This window comes from Dama dama, chromosome 20 (assembly GCF_033118175.1).
Source record: "Dama dama isolate Ldn47 chromosome 20, ASM3311817v1, whole genome shotgun sequence".
In the NCBI taxonomy this organism is placed as follows: Eukaryota; Metazoa; Chordata; class Mammalia; order Artiodactyla; family Cervidae; genus Dama; species Dama dama.
In genome coordinates, this window is record NC_083700.1 from 17,753,833 (window position 1) to 17,774,185 (window position 20,353).

The 20,353-nt window shown below is 39.0% G+C and overlaps 1 protein-coding gene and 2 pseudogenes across 1 annotated transcript in view; all 3 read left to right on the plus strand.

The window, feature by feature from the left end:
• Nucleotides 1-20,353, plus strand: part of NUP210L (nucleoporin 210 like) — a 95,689-nt gene that overhangs the window by 63,592 nt on the left and 11,744 nt on the right. Inside the window, exons 18-33 of the mRNA XM_061168415.1 lie at nucleotides 2,062-2,150; nucleotides 3,377-3,481; nucleotides 4,591-4,692; nucleotides 6,231-6,359; nucleotides 6,718-6,845; nucleotides 7,549-7,681; nucleotides 8,113-8,175; nucleotides 8,535-8,714; nucleotides 9,087-9,167; nucleotides 9,256-9,387; nucleotides 13,243-13,401; nucleotides 14,342-14,433; nucleotides 15,574-15,748; nucleotides 16,899-17,074; nucleotides 17,710-17,927; nucleotides 19,530-19,666. Of these exons, the coding sequence (XP_061024398.1) occupies nucleotides 2,062-2,150; nucleotides 3,377-3,481; nucleotides 4,591-4,692; nucleotides 6,231-6,359; nucleotides 6,718-6,845; nucleotides 7,549-7,681; nucleotides 8,113-8,175; nucleotides 8,535-8,714; nucleotides 9,087-9,167; nucleotides 9,256-9,387; nucleotides 13,243-13,401; nucleotides 14,342-14,433; nucleotides 15,574-15,748; nucleotides 16,899-17,074; nucleotides 17,710-17,927; nucleotides 19,530-19,666 (2,099 nt within the window). The remainder of the gene's footprint in view (nucleotides 1-2,061; nucleotides 2,151-3,376; nucleotides 3,482-4,590; nucleotides 4,693-6,230; nucleotides 6,360-6,717; nucleotides 6,846-7,548; nucleotides 7,682-8,112; nucleotides 8,176-8,534; nucleotides 8,715-9,086; nucleotides 9,168-9,255; nucleotides 9,388-13,242; nucleotides 13,402-14,341; nucleotides 14,434-15,573; nucleotides 15,749-16,898; nucleotides 17,075-17,709; nucleotides 17,928-19,529; nucleotides 19,667-20,353) is intronic.
• On the plus strand, nucleotides 10,004-10,171 carry LOC133040119 (cytochrome b-c1 complex subunit 10-like; annotated as a pseudogene).
• LOC133041093 (ferritin light chain-like) lies at nucleotides 11,247-11,832 on the plus strand (annotated as a pseudogene).

Below are 20,353 nucleotides of genomic sequence, written 5' to 3' on the forward strand. Positions count from 1 at the left end.
GACTATAGCCTACCAGGCTTCTCTGTCCATGGGATTTTCCAGGCAAGAGTACTGAAGTGCGTTGCCATTTCCTTCTCCAGGAGATCTTCCAGACCCAGGGATAGAACCCAGGTCTCCCTCATTGCAGGCAGACCCTTTGCCCTCTGAGCCACCAGGGAAGAAGCTCCCTCCGCCAGGGAGTTTATACTCCGGACCAATTTAAGGGCTTAACTACAGACTATAACATAGTACTAATATGTATATGATACTAAACATTAAAAAACCAATAATATGATACAGTTAATGTAAAAAGTGGTAGGGAAGAAAGAGATGCTTGTTATACCCTGTAATGATGAATCACCAGATACCATCCATTTTATTTTCTAAATGTTTTTTTGGTTTTATCCCTTCCTCTCTAACTTCATCACTAATATCCTCGTAACCTCTATCGTACATCACCATAGTAGCCTCCTAACTGATCTCGGCGTGTCTCTCCTACCGTCTAATCCATCCTGCATACTACTGTCCAGAATGATCCTTCTAAAGTATAAATGCAAAACTCTGTCTTAAAATTCTTTTTAAAATAATTTGTCTACTAATTTATTGAGCTCTTAAGACATGCCAGATACTACATTAAATACTTTATATACTTTTTTATTTTTATCTTTTATTTTTTTATTTATTTTTTTTTGGCTACACTGGGTCTTAGTTGTGGCGGCTGGGCTTTCTCTAGTTCCGGCATGAGGGGAGCTTCTCTTGTGGAGCATGGGCTCTAGAGTGGCAGGCTCAGTATTGTGGCTCCTGGGCCACAACAGGGATAATATGTCAGTCTCCCGTAACTGCAATGAGGATAACAAGAGAGAATGTATATATTAGACTTCCCATATTATCCCTGTTTAGTAAGTTTACTCACTCATTAAACAGTTATTGAGTTTTTATTACATTCTAGGCTGAGTTTTAGGCCCTGAGATCATAACAATAAACAGATGAAGCTGCAAGTTCTCTGATGTCATAGCCTGTAGTATGCTCTTAATTATTGGCTGTACTGTTATCAGTGTTGTCACAGTGTCTCTCTGGATAAGTTCATGCAGCTTAACATACCAACCCATACCTGCTTCTTTGGCTTCACCTCTTATTACCACCCACATGTTTCTACATTTTTCTCAAACTCAGTGACTTTAGATCCTTAACCATGACAAGCCTTGTGATTCCTCTTTCCTTTGCATAAGTTCCTTCTTTGTGCTCTTATATATTCTGTATTATGTGCTTTGTACATACTTCTATATTGTAGTGTATTGGTTGGTTTACCTCTCAGCCACCCTCCTAAGCTGTGGGTTTCTCTGAAGGTAAGAACAGTGTTGTTTTCATCTCTGTATCCTAATTACTGCCATAGTACCTAACATATAGTAGACCCTTAATAAATCTTTGTTTTGAATGAATAAATGTAAGATCATGAGAAAATGTTCTGCAGATTTATGCATGATCATCATGTGTTGAGCATATAATAAGAATTGACCTCAGTAAAGTGGCAGATTCATGTTAGTTAAATTGAAAAGAATAAAGGAGTAAAGCAAGGTCAGATTATAGATGGCTTCAAACACCAGTTTAAGGAGTTTGAATTGCTCTAATAAGGGCTAGTTAGCCATTTAAAATTTTTGAGTAAGGGACTGACATAATATTTACATACACATAACAGTTTAGAAGCGTAAAAAGTCCCAAAGGACTTTCTCTTTATTTCTCACTTCTATTTTTAAATAAAATAAAAATTTCCCCATACACTACTGTCAGCTTATTTTTGGACTCACAAACCATTAGAACTGGAAAGAATTTTAGATTTTTGTCTATCAATCTCCCATTTAATAAAAGAACTGAGAAATAAACATTGCCCAAGGTCAGCAAAGTCAGCACAAAACCCCAGTTTTCTGTTTCTTTTATATTTCCCTAATCACTGTGTGTGTGTGACTTTTTTTTCCTCCCTCCAATAAAATACCACTTGGAAAAAATTATGGTAGAGTTTGGTTTTCTGAGGACCCTTTTGTATTTTACATGTTTCTCACAGGGTATTTTTCTGCATGTCTCCAGGTCATCAGATCCTTAAAGTACGTCAGATAAAAGGGACTGTACTCATTGGAGTTAATTTTGTGGGCTATTCAGAGAAGAAAAGTCCAAAGGTAAGTGGAGACTGTTATATGAAAAATATTAATTAACTGAAATTTAAGGCTCCTTCAGTTCAGTTCAGTTCAGTCGCTCAGTCGTGTCTGATTCTTTGCGACCCCGTGAATCGCAGCACACCAGACCTCCCTGTCCATCACCAGCTCCCGGAGTTTATTCAAACTCATGCCCATCAAGTCGGTGATGCCATCTAACCATCTCATCCTCTGTCGTCCCCTTCTCCTCCTGCCCCCAATCCGTCCCAGCATCAGGGTCTTTTCCAATGAGTCAACTCTTCGCATGAGGTGGCCAAAGTACTGGAGTTTCAGCTTTAGCGTCAGTCCTTCCAATGAACACCCAGGACTGATCTCCTTTAGGATGGACTGGGTGGATCTCCTTGCAGTCCAAGGGACTCTCAAGAGTCTTCTCCAACACCACAGTTCAAAAGCATCAATTTTTTGGTGCTCAGCTTTCTTCACAGTCCAACTCTCACATCCATACATGACCACTGGAAAAACCAAAGCCTTGACCAGATGGACCTTTGTTGGCAAAGTAATGTCTCTGCTTTTTAATATGCTATCTAGGTTGGTCATAACTTTCCTTCCAAGGAGTAAGTGTCTTTTAATTTCATGGCTGCAGTCACCATCTGCAGTCATTTTGGAGCCCCAAAAAATAAAGTCTGACACTTGTTTCCACTGTCTCCCCATCTATTTCCCATGAAGTGATGGGAAGAGATGCCATGATCTTAGTTTTCTGAATGTTGAGCTTTAAGCCAACTTTTTCACTCTCCTCTTTCACTTTCATCAAGAGGTTTTTTAGTTCATCTTCACTTTCTGCCATAAGGGTGGTGTCATCTGCATATCTGAGGTTATTGATATTTCTCCCGGCAATCTTGATTCCAGCTTGTGCTTCTTCCAGCCCAGCGTTTCTCATGATGTACTCTGCATATAAGTTAAATAAGCAGGTTGACAATATACAGCCTTGACGTACTCCTTTTCCTATTTGGAACCAGTCTGTTGTTCCATGTCCAGTTCTAACTGTTGCTTCCTGACCTGCATACAGGTTTCTCAAGAGGCAGGTCAGGTGGTCTGGTATAGTCTGTAAATATAGCTGATGTAAATCTGAGCATCATGCACCTTTATGATTGTGCTATCTTTGGTGCTTGAAAGAGTACTGGACTCTTCACTCCCTGAGACGAGGAATTAACAATTGGTGTTGACCATCATGGCTCTTCCTACATCTCTAGGAACTTTCCAACTTGCCCAGATCTGCGGCTGTGGAGCTGCTCCTGGTAGATGATGTAACAGTATTGCCTGAGAACGCCACCATCTATAACCACCCTGATGTGAAGGTAGGAGCTGTATGGTTCTAGCTAAATGGAATCATGTTGGAGGGGAGAGTTCTAGGTTATTAAAATTAACAGTATAAATATAAAAAACTCACTTATGTGTTAAAAATCACTGATACATATATAATATATATATAATAATTATCCTTAGCACTAATACTTTAATAATTATGCTTGGTCTTTGGTCTATTGATTTTAAGCTTTTATTTATTTATTTTTTAAATAAAAAGTTTTATTGGAGAAAAATAGAACCACCACATACACAGGGAAAAGAGCACAAAAATTCAACTGATACAGAACTGAAAGTCACAACTACCCAATGTTGTTTGCGATTACTTTTCAATTTCTTAAATGGCTTCCCTCAATTTTCAAATAGTCTGGCCAATTTTTTTCAGCTGAAATTGCATCAAGTTTTCAAAAAATTAAGAGCCTCAGCGAAGGGACCAGCTTTTAAGATAACAAAGGTGACACCAAGAGTCTCCTAATAGGGCCAATTCTACCGAAAAATTCCTGAAGCACATAACTACTGAGTCTGGTAGAACAGTAGCTCAGAGACCATCAGGGATTAGTTAGAACACTGACTCAGACCGTCCAGTATGCAGAGAGGGCAAACAAAAAAGCTGCATTTCCCTGTCAGATGAGTTCACGTAAGAAAACCAAGGAGGTGCTAAGAAAATACAGGCAATGGCTGCTCAAAATAATTAAGAAGGCATTCTAAATACCACATATTATTAGACAACAGTGTGTAAAGTGATGCAATTAGAAAACAGGCAACTTAAAAAAAAATATGGTCACAGGTCTTTGAGAACTCAAGAAAACAATCAATAGCAGACACAAGAGTTGAAAGTCTTCTCAGCTGAGGGTTGAAAATGAAAGTGAAAGTGAAGTTACTCAGTCGTATCTGACTCTTTGCGACCCCGTGGACTGTAGCCCACCAGGCTCCTCCGTCCATGGGATTCTCCAGGCAAGAATACTGGAGTGGGTTGCCATTTCCTTCTCCAGATTTTAATCTTTTAATGTCATACTCTTTCTTAGGTAAGTAGAAATTACTTTCTTTGAAATATTTATAATCCAAAGGGAATGGAATATTATTTGTCTTGATTTTTCCATAGGAAATATTTAGCCTTGTGGAAGGATCTGGTTATTTTTTAGTCAACAGTAGTGAGCAAGATATTGTCACCATCACTTACCTGGAAGCAGAAAGCTCTGTCCAGGTGAGTTCTAGAAATATCCTCAGATTGACGGTCTCAGGTCAAAGCTCATTCTTAGGAGAATGATTGGAAAAATTTTATTGGGCATTTCAAACTTGTTACAAGGAATAACATTTGTGTCTTTTTCTTTTTTTTAACCTATGTAGATTCTTAAACAAAAAAAATGAGTTGTGTTTTTTTTTTGTAACTACCTATAGAAGGAAATGGCAACCCACTCCAGTATTCTTGCCTGGAGAAAATCGCATTGCCAGAGGAGCCTGGTGGGCTACAGTCCATGGGGTCACAAAGAGTGGGACACGACTGAGCGACTTAGCATAGCATATAATATGGGGAAATTTTTGGTTCTGATTGAATGGAAACAGTGTAGAAGACATCTAACTATAAGATTTCCATTAAAACAAGGTTCAGAAAGAGAAAAACAAGTATCATATATTAATGCATATATATGGGAATTTAGAAAAATGGTTCTGATGAACAGAACCATTCTGTGGACACAGTTGGGGAAGGTGAGGGTGGGACAAATTGAGAAAGTAACACTGACATATATACACAATCATGTGTAAAAAAGATACTTAGTGGGAAGTTACTAAATGACACAGAGTCCAGCCTGGAACTCTGTGATGACCTAGAGGGGTGGGTGGCGGGAGGGGAGGGAGACTCAGGAGGGAAGGGATATATATATATGTATAAAATTATGAGCGATAGACATTGTTGTACAGCAGAAACCAACACAAAATTTTGTAAAGTGATTGTCCACCAATTAAAAAATAAATAAAAATTTAAAAAGAAGGTTAATTTTTACAAATTTCAAAGCATAGATCTGTGTGCATGGTTAAATATACTGTTGACTTTATAACCTGAGTATATGGTGTTTTCAGCCCGACATGGCAACTCAAAATGTTAATCTGACTCCATAGTCAATATGCCAAGGGATTTTCTTTTAGTTGACTTGCATTAATAAAAAGTGTACCTTAAATTAACATATGTATTTATTTCCTTCAAAGAGCTCAACGGAATTTAACTTACTGTAGTCATAATGTTGCTTTTTAAACGGGGAGATTGAGGCCCTGCGTGCCAGCAAAGTATGTAAAACCATCCTGCCGTGCAGGAGCCGTGCATAGCACAAGAAGGAAAAACGAAGCATCGATCCACCCTGTGCTCTCTCTCCCTACTCGTGATTGCAGTGTAAATGTCCCTGGTTTTCTTCCTGAATCCTTTCCCTGTTCAGAATTTAAAAACTGGATAAAAAAAAAAAAAAAAAAAAACTGGATATGTTGGATTCTGCTTGAAATCAATCAATTTAAACTCTGCTCTTTATCAGTTAATAAATAATTGTTAAGGGTACATATTTTGCCACAAACTGAAGCATCACTTTAAGGCGACATATTATGCTGTGCCTGAAACTTATAATGTGACTTCTCAGAGTTTCTATCACAAAGAAAATAAGATACTGTATTTTCTACTTTGGATGGAAATAATTGCTCTGATTATGCTTGGAGCATGTTTACTTCTTTATCCAGCTGCAATCTTCTTCCCTCTAGTTAGTTCCACTGCATCCAGGAGTTCTCACCTTGGAAGTCTATGATCTGTGTTTGGCGTTCCTGGGCCCAGCAGTGGCTCACCTAAGGGTGTCAGACATACAAGAGCTGGAGCTTGATCTGATTGATAAGGTGAGAAGTGTTTGCTTTATCTCTTAAGGGAAGCAGGTGTCTTTCTCACTCACTAGCGTCACTTAAGATAGTCTGTGCTCAGCTACTGTGTGTATCTGCCAGGCCCTTTGATAATGTTAATGGAAATACCTGCCCTTAAAGAACACCATTCCAACATTAATCATGATGAAGATAGAGTGTTAAAGAACAGCTTAAAAGAATACACATAGATTACGCTTACTCGCTTAAAGGCTGATCAAGAACATTTAGCATGAACCAAAGGGCTTGCCACCTCTGCGTTAAACTGCCCTAGGTAAATGAGACAGCTTTACTAAATTACCTTTTAATTTCTTTTTTAATTTTTATTTTTAACTACCAGGTTGAAATAGGTAAAACTGTGTTAGTAACTGTGAGGGTTCTTGGCTCTTCCAAACGCCCATTCCGAAATAAATACTTCAGAAACATGGAGCTCAAATTGCAATTGGCTTCTGCCATTGTGACCCTGGCGTGAGTACTATTTCAATACTTCTTTCTCCTTAAGTTTATTTTCATGAGAATATCCCTCCTGGTAGCCTGATTATCTCTCCCTTAGGTTATTTCAGATTTTCTTCTTTCCTTTTTTGTCACAGTATCTTTCAGCCCACATTCTCTTCCCATATTCAACTCTTGACAAAATACCCCTTCCACATCCTCAGATGTCTTATTTTGGGACTAATATGTGTCTCATTAACATTTCTATTTTATGGAACTTCTTGGATGATATACTTTGGGGATGCTTCAGACTTGAGGACCTTCAAAAACTCTATCTAGAAATAGAGGCACTGGTATTCCCCTTTGCAAAAGAAAAAATACAGAAATTCTGAGGCAATTTAGTATTTGTAGTTTTGCCAGGCTATGTTTATATTGCCCTTATTCCTTTGGAGACTTAGAACAAATATTTGCCCTTCAGGAGCTTCCCGCCATTGCTATGAACTTTGTCTTGACTCTGAAAGTTATTTTCTGGCAGTTCCTTTTAACCTGGGGTAAAATGAGCAGAAGATTGGGAATTCCCTGGGAGTCCAGTGATTAGGATTCTGTACTCTAAGGGCTATGTGCCCGAGTTCATTCCCTGGTTGGGGAGCTAAGATCCCACAAGCATCTTAGAAAGAGGTATAACTGGCCAATCTTAAAAACAAATCTTTCTTACCTAGAAATTCATGGGTCTTTTCAGGCTAATGGAGGAACAAGATGAATACTCTGAAAATTATATCCTTCGAGCTATCACTGTTGGGCAAACCACACTTGTAGCTATTGCCAGGGACAAGATGGGGAGAAAATTCACATCAACCCCTCGGCAAATTGAAGTAAGGAAACTATCTCATCCAAAATTCATACTTCATCTTGTTTATAAATTTATAAGTTTTATAAATATCCAGTGGTTAGGACTCCATGCTTTCACTGCTTACATCATGAGTTCAATCCCTGGTTGGGGAACTAAGACCCCACAAGTTGTGAAGTATGGCCAAAAAAAGTAATTGTAAACATAATTTTAATGACCACTTTTATTCCAGTGAGCGGATACACAATAACTTATTTAAGCATTTTCACTTAAGTAATTTATAATTTTTTGCTATTAAAATGAAAATTTGTGTTTATAAAATAAAATAAAATACCTGTCTTTGTATACAACTTCATTGTACATAATTTTTTTTTCCCTTAGAATAAGCTGCATGATCATTTATTGTGACGTTAACTCTAGTTAACCACTGTTGTCTTTTTGGTTTTCTCCTTCAAGGTGTTTCCTCCATTTAGACTTGTTCCAGAGAAAATGACACTGATTCCAACTAACATGATGCAGGTGATCCTAAAGCCAAAAATGAGTCTTTCTCTTCATCCCACCTCTGCCCCACCCCAATACACATATACACCTCTTCCTGTTGGCCTTCCCTTGTCCCCTGTCAACCAAGTACAATAGGATCTGATAAAGAAGAAAATTAGTATTGTCTTTGTTCTATGATAATCGTGGTATGAACTACTTCTTGGAATCCCATGGATTATTTATAGCACTTCTATTTCCTCTGCATTTGAGCTGATATGGCATATGCTGGTTGGAAAGTGGGGGAAGGTGAAGAAGTTCAGTTGCTCAGACAGAATGTTGGAAAAGGAGATGTGACTTCTCCTCAAACTCCAGCATTCATTGGTGTGTTTAAATTTCAGGTGATGTCTGAAGGTGGCCCTCAGCCTCAATCTATCATTCATTTCTCCATCAGTAATCAGACCGTGGCTGTTGTTAATAGGAGGGGCCAAGTTACAGGGAAGGTAGTTGGCAGAGCCGTGGTCCATGGCACCATTCAGACAGTAAATGAAGATACTGGAAAAGTCATTGTGTTTTCCCAGGTATCGGTTCTTTGTTCTGCTTTGCTTCTGCTCTTGCATCTGGGAATCATATTGGGAGGTGGAGGAGGAAGTAGTGATGGGGAGGGTGTCAGTAGCCCATGGGAAATATGTGATCTTTAGTGAAAAACTCACTGAGTATTTGACATTGTTATGAGACATAGTCCCTATGCTTAAGAAATTGTTTCAAGAACAACAACAAAAATTCCCCCCCAAAAAAACAAAAACAAAAATCCCATATACATTGCATATTTTTGTTGCCATTGTTGTTGAATGCCCCAAACAATAACAATCAAATGAGTTGTCATAAGCATCTCTGTCTACCCCACAGACACTCCCTCTTAGCCTAAGCTTGCTCTCTACCCTGTTGAGCAGGATGAAGTACAGATTGAGGTTGTACAGCTAAGGGCTGTTAGGATCCTTGCAGCTGCAACTCGACTCATCACAGCTACTGAGGTCAGTATGATGGTTCTGTTCCAGGTTCATTATGTTGATAATACCAGCTGGACAGGAGGTGTAGCACAAAACCACTCTTCCTTTTCAGATGCCAGTCTATGTCATGGGAGTGACCAGTACCCAGACCCCTTTCTCCTTCAGCAGTGCCAACCCTGGGCTCACATTCCACTGGTCCATGAGCAAAAGGGATGTTCTGGATTTAGTGCCCAGGCATTCAGAGGTAAGAACATATCTGTTAATATATTACCTTAGGGATTTATTTTATTTCATCCTTGTTTTTAGATTGACTTCCTTCTAAACTACACAACATTATTACTTACTCTTTTTCTGATTGTTCTGTGAATGCTATAAACCTGAAAATCATATAAAGAATCCAAATTTGAGTATTCAGATAATACTACACAATATTTAACATACTTTGCCAGAAAGAGCTCTTAAAAAAGCAATGCTTAAGAAAGCATTGCTTCCTTTGATACATTTGCTGTTGTATAATGTTGCATTTGTGAACAAATAACTGTGTTACATGAATAACATATTATGAATATAAAGTATTTATACATAGAGTTTAAATTTAGCATACTTTTGCTGGAAAGAGCTCTTAAGAAAGTAATGCTTAAGAAAGCATTGCTTCCTTTGATACATTTGCTGTTGTATAATGTTGCATTTGTGAACAAATAACTGTGTGTTACATGAATAACATATTATGAATATAAAGTATTTATACATAGAGTTTAAATATGTGATATCTTTCAACATACTCAGACGTACTTAATTATATTAATAATCATGTTTGTGCTGCATGATGGGCAGTTGACATTAAGACTTAAGAAAGCTGGATGCTGAGCACATTTCTGGGCCCATGTTACTAGGAGCTGGGGAAGAATTGGAATCTTCCCTCGTGTACGTAGGGTGCTGTGGGTGCCATAGGGTTTGTGTGGGCCACCAACTGGCAACTGATTCTGGACTGAGTACCTTATATCAATGGCAAATTTAAGGACAGTTAATTAAACTGTTCTTCCATGGTGGTACCAGCTCCTCCAGATTCAGCACCTGCTGCATTTGAAATGCTCAAAGCCCCTCATGATGGCCACTGAGGAAATCCACAATGCAACGTGAATCTTAAATAGCCTTTATACTTGAATGCATTTAGCACTTACTCTGAAATCTGGAAAAGAAAAAAAATGAGGTGGATACTACAGACAAATTTTACCTACTTCATGACATTATTACCTGATCATCAGTTTAATGGCACCCACCCAAGATGGTCCAGGATCAGTGGCAGCCACCTAGGTCTGGACTTTACCTTTGGAAGAAGAAACCTGGGGCCAAGATACCCAGAAGGTCACAATTCAGTGCCTACAAAAACAAAGAATTAGAGTTAGACCTTAAAAGAAATCAGAGGGGTTATAGAAGCTACAATTAGTAAGTCATTTCTGGAGCCAGTTAAAAAGAAAAGTATGGAAAAACTAAAAATTTTCCAATTTTCTGAAAATATCCTAGATCTATAATCTAAGGAAACTCTAGTGGTTGCGTCTTCTGTCACGGACTGTGCAGAGCCTGGTTATACTTGGAACTGAAAAGGGATAGAACTGTACTTAGTTTGGTAGAGTTCTGCAGAAGGATTTGGCTTTTTTTCCAAATAGGAAAAAAAGGGATAGCAAATAGGAATTGTGTGAAAAGAAGGGATGGCATAAACCTTATTAGCACCTGCTCTACTTTTTCCTTCCTTTAATTTTCTTGTCTAAAGAAGCACTCTTTTCTCTAACAGAAGAAATGATTGAGAGCTACACAAAGATTTTCTTCCCCAGCCTTTGACCTCACATAGACAAACTGGGTGATGAAATGGGCAAATACAAGGGTCTATAATGGGCAGTGCATTTGGCAGTTCCGTGGATCTGTTTCTTGCTTCAACAGTGCTTGGACGGAACAGACCCAAGGACACCCCCTTGTCCCTGCCTCCTACCACCTGCCAACCTTTTTTCCAGTCGCAACCACTAGAATCAGTCACTCAGCTGTCTGCGATCACCGGGGACCAGCCAACATCATTTTTTGGGCTTAACTCCTTATTACCAATCAACTATGAACTCCCAGATTTGTCAGAATTATTCCACTGACATGGAGGCTATCATCAATCACCTGGTCAACAAGCATCTGTAGGCCTCCTACACCTACCTCTCTGTGGGCTTCTGTTTCAACTGCAATGATGTGGCTCTGGAGGGCATGGGCCATTTTTTCCACAGTGTGGCTCTGGAGGGCATGGGCCACTTTTTCCACGAATTGGCTGATGAGAAGGGCGAGGGCTACGAGCATCTCTTGAAAATGCAAAACCAGCACAGTGGCTACACCCTCTTTCAAGATGTGCAGTAGCATCTGAAGGTGAGTGGGTAAAACCCAGAATCCTTTGGAAGCCTCTGCACTCATGAAGAAGAACCTGAGCCAGGCCCTTTTGGATCTCCATGACCTGGGTTCTGCCCATGCAGACCCCCATCTCTGTGACTTCTTAGAGCGCTGCATCCTAGATGAAGAGGGACACTCATCAAGAAATGGTGATCACCTGACCAACCTCCAGAGGCTGGTTGGTCCCCAGATTGAATTGGGTGGGTATCTCTTCTAAAGGCTCGCCCTCAAGCATGACTTGGAGCCTCTGGAGCCCTGGAGCCTTTGAGGAGCCCCTCTGGTGTCAGGGCTTTTGCATGACAACAGAAGGCTTTATAACCACTGGGCAGCTTTTCAACTATCCTGGAGCCCTCTCCTAAACCTTGGACCAAATGGAAACATTAAAACTTTTTACAGCAAAAAAGGAAGAAAGGTCTCTAATGTTCTACCAGGTAGACTTCTTGCACTGTGGTGTCACCATTTAGAAATTCAGTTGAATTAAACAATTATAAAAACTTATTCTTTAGCATAAAACTTTCTTCCAGACAATTGATCAAAATCTGCACAAGGGAAACGGGAATTTTTATGTAGGGGTGGAGGGAAAGGTGATTTTGGAATTTGGAACTCCTGAGTCAAGTGAGCAAAGGAAGGTCTTGAGGGCTCCAGACAGCAAAAAGGCAGAGGAGACAGGACATGAAATGAATAATAGGAATGAAATTGCCAAAAAGTTAGGCGAGTGCCTACTTCAACATTTGCCTTAGTGTTGGACCTCCCTTCTCTCTCACCAGAAGTCCGTCAAGGTCTAATCCTCATGTAGTCTAGACTAGAATGGAAGTGAAGCAAATAGAGAAATTGTCAGCTAGTTTTAACATCGTCCTAAACAGGGGCTTCCCTTTCTTTTCCTCTTCCTCACTTGCTATCACTCTGAACTCCAGGAGTAGATTGCCTAACTTCTCTCTCATCTCAGGCTCTACTGTCTCAACCCATTTAGAAAACCCCTTTTTTCATTTGCATTCTTCTCCTATCAATTAATTGACTTGAAGATGAGAATTCTTGTATAGGAATCTTCCCAGAATTAGTTGAGCACTGAACACAGAAGTGTACTTTAGGGGTGACTGTGTTGCTGGGAATATGAAAAGAAACAAATATGAAAGTAAGCCCTGTGGGAATTCCCTGGTGGTCCAGTGATAAGGACTTGGTGCTTTCACTGCAGGGGACTTGGATTCAATCCCTGGTTGTGAACTAAGATCCCACAAGCTGTGTCGTGTGGCCACAAAAGAAAAAAAAGAATGGGCTTCCCAGTGGATAAGAATCCGCCTGCCAACGCAGGGGACACAGGTTTAATCCCTGGTCCAGGAAAATCCCAGATGCCATGGGGCAACTAAACTGCTGCACCAAAACTACTGAAAACGACGCATCCTAGAGCCCATGATCTTCAGCAAGAGAAACCACCACAGAGAGAAGCCTGCACACCACAACTAGAGACTGGCCCTCACTATCTGCAGCTAGAGAAAACCCACATGCAGCAGTGAAGACCTAGTACAGCCATAAATAAATAAATAATTTTTAAAAAAATTTAAAAATGAAGAATGAAAATAAGCCTGAAACTCTAATTCTTCTGGATAGCTATTTTCAACAAAGAGGGAAGGGCACAGTGTTTATTCATGAATATTTCCTAATCCGTCCCTTTACTGTCTAGGTTTTTCTGCAACTCCCAGTAGAGAATAACTTTGCCATGGTTGTCCACACAAAAGCAGCTGGTCGGACCAATATCAAAGTCACTGTCCGCTGTATGAATAGTTCATCTGGACAGTTCGAGGGGAATTTGTTAGAATTGTCTGATGAAGTTCAGATCCTGGTAAGGTCCCAAACCTAAATCTTGTTTTTGTTTATCAAGGAGAAGAAAGTTATATTCTCTAATATTCCATGAAGAGCTTTGTCTGGATAGAGATAGAGAAATTGCTAGAGGGATCTCTAAAATAGGCTTACGGTTTCTAGATCTTTGTTATTTCTGCTTATTGTTTGTCTATGAGTATTGACCTTACAAACTACAACACATGCATTCAACTCCCAACACAAGGAATGGTATACAAACACCACGATAACTAAAGAGGAATTGATTTCTGATTTGTTCTGCCTAACATTGATATTATGATACATTCCACTTAGCTATATCACAGGTAGAATGAAATCCTGTCCTAACATCTGGTAAGGTGTAAGGGTATGAAGTTTCTATAGATGGTCTCAAGCTGAAAGTTAAATGGCCCTACTGTTTTTAGAATTCAAAGAAAAAATATATTTTGTATAGAGGAAATAAGTTTCTCTACCTCTGAATTTGGGATTAATTTTTTTCTTTTCTTTTTATCCTTTGTTTTGGCTTTGGTTCCCTGATTCAGTGAGGGGTAGAGGAAAAAGCACTTTACTGGGAGGTAGAAGACCTAAATAGTGCCCTTGCTAATTTAATACTATAGGTTCTTCATTCTCAAATCTCTTTTTAGATTACTAGAACTAAAATTAGAAATTTCAAAATCATTTTATACTAATATCTAAGTAATATAGGGGATGTGGTAAGTGCAAACTATGCCTAGTCCCTTGTAGTCAGAAACAGGCTATGTTAGGTTATATATTCTAGACTACCTAAATATGTTTTAAATGCCTGGCTCATTTTGGAAAGCAATATTGTGGAACTTGGGCTAAATTGCAGTCAGGCAGACTTGATTTGTAGTTTGTCCATTTGTGAGTAAAGGTCATCATTTGTCTTTTCCAGAAATGAGGACAGCATCATTTTCTCATTCCAGGTGTTTGAAAAACTTCAACTTTTCTATCCAGAGTGCCAGCCTGAACAAATTCTGATGCCCATGAATTCTCAGCTCAAACTCCATACCAACAGGTAAGGAGAATAGAGAAGAAGATAGGCTAGGATCTAACTTTACCCTCAGTGAAACACTGCACATGAAAAGAAATTGCCTTCTAGGTGATTTTTCTAACCTACAAGTAAATTTTTTAGTTGAAGTGAAGTCCACATAACATAAAATTAAATTGTCTGATTCAGTGGTATTTAGTACATACACAGTATTGTACAACCATCACCTCTAGTTTCAGAACATTTTCATTATCACCAGAGACCCATACCCATTAAACAGTCACTCACCATTCTCCTCTCCTCTCAGTCCCTAGCAATCACTAATCAGCTGTCTCTGTGGATTTAAATATTTTATGTTTCATGTAAATCATACAATGTGACCTTTTGTGTTGACTTCTTGCAGTTAACGTAATTTCAAGGTTCATCCATGCTGTAGCATGCACTTCATTCCTTTTTATGACTGAATGATATTCCATTGTGTGAACATACTACGTTTTGTTATCTAATTGTCCATTGGTGGGCCTTTGGTTTGTTTTCACCTTTTAACTATTGTGGATAGTGCCATTATGAACATTCATGTACAAGTATTTGTCTGAATACAGTTGTCCCTTGGCATCCACCAAGGATTGGTTCCAGGACCCACCCCTGCCCCCAAAATCTGCAGACTCAAAGATCCATTATATAAAATGGTATAGTATTTATAGTGCATTTGTAGGTTATAATGTATATAACCTATGCTCGTCCTCCTGTATACTTTAAACTATCTCTAAATTGCTTATAATACCTAATACAATATAAATGTTATGTAAATAGTCGCCAGTCCAAGGCAAGTTCAGATTTTGCTTTCTGGAACTTTTTGAAATTTTCAGTCTGTGCTTGGTTGAATCTGTGTTTGCAGAACCTGCAGGTATGAAAAGCTGACTGTACCTGTTTTTAATTATTTTCACCAATTTCTTGATGATAAATATGTAATAGTATTTGATTTTTAAGGAGATAAGCATAATCCAAAGGCTGACTTTTACCTGAGGAACAAATAACTACACAACAAGGAGAATGAAGCCGTTTTCTGAGTACAGCTTCTAACAGTGATCTAGGCAATTGCTACTCCTTTTTTTCTGATCAGTCAGAACCCCCAAGAGATGCCACTTGCCCCCATTTATTCCCTAGGGAAGGGGCCGCCTTTGTGAGTTCCCGTGTTCTGAAGTGTTTCCCTAATTCATCTGTCATTGAGGAGGATGGTGAAGGGCTCCTGAAAGCTGGTTCCATTGCAGGTACTGCTGTGTTAGAAGTCACTTCTACAGAACCTTTTGGAGTAAACCAAACAACTATAACTGGGGTTCAGGTGAGTTCAGCGACTTACTCAAAAAAATAAAAGGAATACCATGGCCTTAAGAGGCAGATTTACTTTGTTTAGAACTAGAAACTTCTCCGGAAGTCAGAAATGAATGATAAGATAAGAGGACAATCTTGACATGAACCATCAAATTAAAGTGGACTTTAGAGTCCTTGTTATAAAAGAGATTAATCTCAAAATGGTATGACTGTTTTCTGAGCAACTTTGGCAATAGGATTGGTATGGGAGAAATGCAGAACTATTACTATCAAAGTTAGGCTTTTTGATATGTTTTAAATGTTTTTAGACATTAAAAAAAAATTAGAATTAGAAGAGACCTTAGAAGTAAGTTAGTCTAAAACAAACAAAATGTTTGGGGCATTAGAAATCTAGTATGTTCCCACCTTGTGTTGCTCCTTTTATGTATATTTTTTTTACCTACCACAAAAACCGTATTATATAAGCATCATTAGCCCTATTAAACTGATAAGAAATATAAAACCTAGAATGGTTAAATGAAGATATGAAATGATAAAGCTAGGTTTCAAAGCTGGACTTCCCTTACTGTATCACAGTATTTTACTTCCCTTACTTTGTTATAGTGCAAAAACACAATCTATAGTATTCTTGATAAGTTATCAATTACTTAACAATAAATATTGACACTCTTCACAAAAGAGGAAATACAATCCATTCCTCAAAAAACTCCAGCCTTGCTTCATATTTCTGCTGTTTTAATCATTAAAAGAGGCTTCCCAGATGGCACAGTGGTAAAGAATCCACTTGCCAATGCAAGAGATGCAAGAGACACAGGTTTGACCCCTCAGTTGGGAAGATCCCCTGGAGAAGAAAATGACAACCCACTCCAGTATTCTTGTCTGGAAAATTCCATGGACAGAGGAGCCTGGCGGGCTACAGTCCATGGAGTCACTAAGAGTCAGATATGACTGAGCAACTGAGCACGCACTGATAATTAAAAGCCATTTCCTGTACTGTCATATTTCGTTTTCACTCTGATTTAAGTCATCGGAAATCAAGAGCTAGCTACTTCCTACAAAAGAGGAACACGATTTTTACCATTGATTGTAAGTCTCAGAATATGGTCATAGCTCCCCTCCAGTGCATTCTGCTCTGTACCAGTAGGTTTTGTCTCCCACAGGTAGCACCAGTGACATACCTGCGAATGAGCAGCCACCCCAAGCTATACACGGCTCAAGGAAGGACCCTATCAGCCTTTCCTTTGGGCATGTCTCTTACCTTCATTGTTCAGTTTTACAATAGCATCGGAGAGAAATTCCACACACACAATACCCAGCTTTATCTGGCTTTAAACAGGTATGGAAGGCAAAGGAATGGTATTAACACTATGGCAGAAATCTTGTAAATTAGCCTGGTAAATAGCAGCCCTAGTAAATTCTTATCATGTTATGCACTTGGAATCTGATCTTTCTTTCACCAAGATAGGGAGGGACAGTTGACTTTAGTATTGGAACTTCCCTGGAGGTTCAGTGGTTAGGACTGCATGCTTTCACTTCTGTGGGCCTGGGTTCAATCCCTGGTTGAGGAACTAAAGTCATACATGTTGGTATGACCAAAAAAGCAACAAAACAAAAAAACTATCTGCTTTTAAAAAAATGGGGGAAAGACCAGAATTAATTATTCAATGAAGAAAAATTTCAATATGTTTTGAATCTGATAAGTCCTTGCTCATATTAAACTCCTATAGGGAGCCAACTGGAGTATTATCAAAAAGCCAAACTGGAAAAAAATTTTTTTTAAGAAAAATAGCCTAGCTGGGCACCATGTATATAAATGTAATAGACCTGATCCCTGGCCCTAGTTGTTTACTCTCCACTGTAGAATTCCATCTGAATTCTTTTGAGCTATTAAATATAAAATGTTGTGATAGGGTCTGACTCCAGAACTCTTGACTCTTTTCAGAGATTTCTACCTTTCATGTCTACTTTCAGAGATGACCTGCTGCTCATTGGACCAGGGAATAGAAACTATACTTACATGGCCCAGGCTGTGAACAGAGGGGTGACACTTGTGGGGCTCTGGGACCGGAGACATCCAGGCATGGCAGATTATATCCCTGTTTCTGTAGAGCATGCCATCGAGCCAGACACCAAGCTTACCTTTGTCGGAGATGTCATCTGCTTCCGTACTTACCTCCTCAACCAGAATGGTTTGGATACTTTCCCTTTCTCAACCTCACAACTGACAGGATTAGAAAGCAACTCATCCCTTAGAGGATTTCTCTCTGAGAAAGAAAATACTTTAGTGTATTTGATTATTTTTCATATTAATTGATAATTCTCAGTTTAGTGCCCATTTCTCTCCATAGCCAGCTGACTAGAAGTCAGCCAGTAATATTTATCAAATGTCTGTTGAACACGTAGGCAGTGTAGAGTACCATGCTTTCTCCTCCACTCCCAGCTTCTGAAGGAAGATAATTGCAAAGTTGAACATCAATAAAGGATGAAATGAAAGGAAGGAAAAGACAATAAGGCTTTAGTTCTAAGAACCAATTGTGTGTACACTGTTTTGTGAGGCAGCTTTAAAGGCCTAACTTCCACATGTACCATCACTGAAAGAAGGTTTGGCCTTGTACTGGGTTACAGTATACTCATGATCAGCAAAGTATTTCTGTTCTAAGAAGTACTGTTGAGTTACAGAAAATCAGTCTTGGCTTTGGAAACGTGTTGTATCTTTAGGCTTACAGGTAGCATATCCCAAAATGGTATGCTGACTGGTTGTATGCAATCAAATAATCCATCCAAGTAAGGCTGGCTGGGGTGGTGTGTGGTTTCGGTTTTGCCTCCTCTTTGGGGAATTATGGATACATGTTATTTGAGTAAAGTGATGTAACATTGGACCTGACTTTAACATTAACCATATATTTTGGACTTGATACAGAGGGAACTCTATTCAGCCTGGGTCAAATCCTCCAATCCTGACAACTGACTTGTAAGCAACCACTACTTATTAACATGTAATCCAGGGTCAGTGAGCTAACTGCTTACAATACCGTGACTGTTAATCTTTTGTCAATGAAGCAGAGGCTTTTTTACTTCCTTTTCCTAGGTTCTGTCAGGATGGTCACTCTTGTCATCCATTCTGGAATTTTGGGTCATCTCAAGTCAGTACCACTTTGGATGAGAAAGCAGAAGGGCCACATTCGAGGATCAGTAATCCAATCTAATATTTGACATTTCTCTGGCTCCTTGGGACTTAAGCCAAAGTAAACTAATCCTCTCTTCAGCCAGTTGATACTTGCTTGCAGTCTTCTTGCTGATATCAGTCAGTAGGTCAAAGCAGATTCATCCTTAGCACAGTCTATACAAAGTTTAAGGAGTGCCAGTCCTATGTGTAAAAGATGTTTTTCTTTTTCCTAAGGAGAACAGTTACATTCTCCAAGTAACTTCTTTTGTGATTCTAGGGTCAGCAGTTCCTATTTTGTTTTACTGGCATGACATATGAAGGGGAACCCAACATTAGGAAAACAAAGTTAGGGACTTCCCTGATAGTTCAGTGGTTAAGACTCTGCACTTCCATTACAGGGGGCACAGGTTCAATCCCTGGTCCAGGAACTAATATTCCCACATGCCACATAGCACGGCCAAAAAAGAAAAAGAAAACAAAGTTATCCTCACAGCTGGGTGCTCCTCCTGGGAAGGGATATATGTATGTTTAAATGGTATACTGACTTGGATTCTGAGTGAGGTTAGAGTGACCATGAATTTATATCAAAGATTGCAGTCAACTGCTTTCTCTTGTCTTTTCCTAGGTGAAACTGGGATGTGGATGATTTCTGCTGACAATATTCTACAAACAGACATTGTCACTGGGGTAGGAGTGGCCAGGCGTCCAGGAATAGCAACTATCTTTCATGACATCCCAGGACTAGTGAAAACATATCGAGAGGTAAAGTTAATGATATGAGTTGAAGAGCTCATGGGCATTCCTTGGTGGCCTAGTGGTTAGGATTCCAGGTTTTCACTGCCATGGAGCAGGTTCCATCTCTGGTTGGAGAACTGAGATTCCACAAGAGTCTAAAGTAACTATTTCCATATATGGGAATATATATCCTATTAAAAGAAATATACTCATACATCAGATACAAAACCAGACAATAAACTATTGAAACATAGATAATTTAAGCATAGATTAAGGTTCTTAACCAAAGGAATGACTAGTCTGATTTGTAATGTAAAATATCACTGTGGCTACTGATTGGTACTAGACTGCAGGGACAAGAGTAGAAGCTGAGAGACCAGTTACTGCAGTTCTTCCCAGCTGAGATATGATGGTGGATTAGAGTGACAATTGAGGAGGTGGTGGAAAGTTGATCAGATTCTAAATATATTTTATAGGTATAGTTGATACAGTTTCCTGACAGATTATATGTAAAGTTTAAAAGAATCGAGAATGACTTAAGGTTCTTCATTGAACAACTAAAAGGATAGGACAGAATTGTCATCAAATGAAATAGTTAAGACTGTAGGTGTAACAGTTTTGGAGAAAAGATCAGTTTTTGGACACATAAATTTGGATGTCTACTAGATGTCAATTGGATGTGTTGAGGTAGCTAGATATAAAAGTCTGGGAATC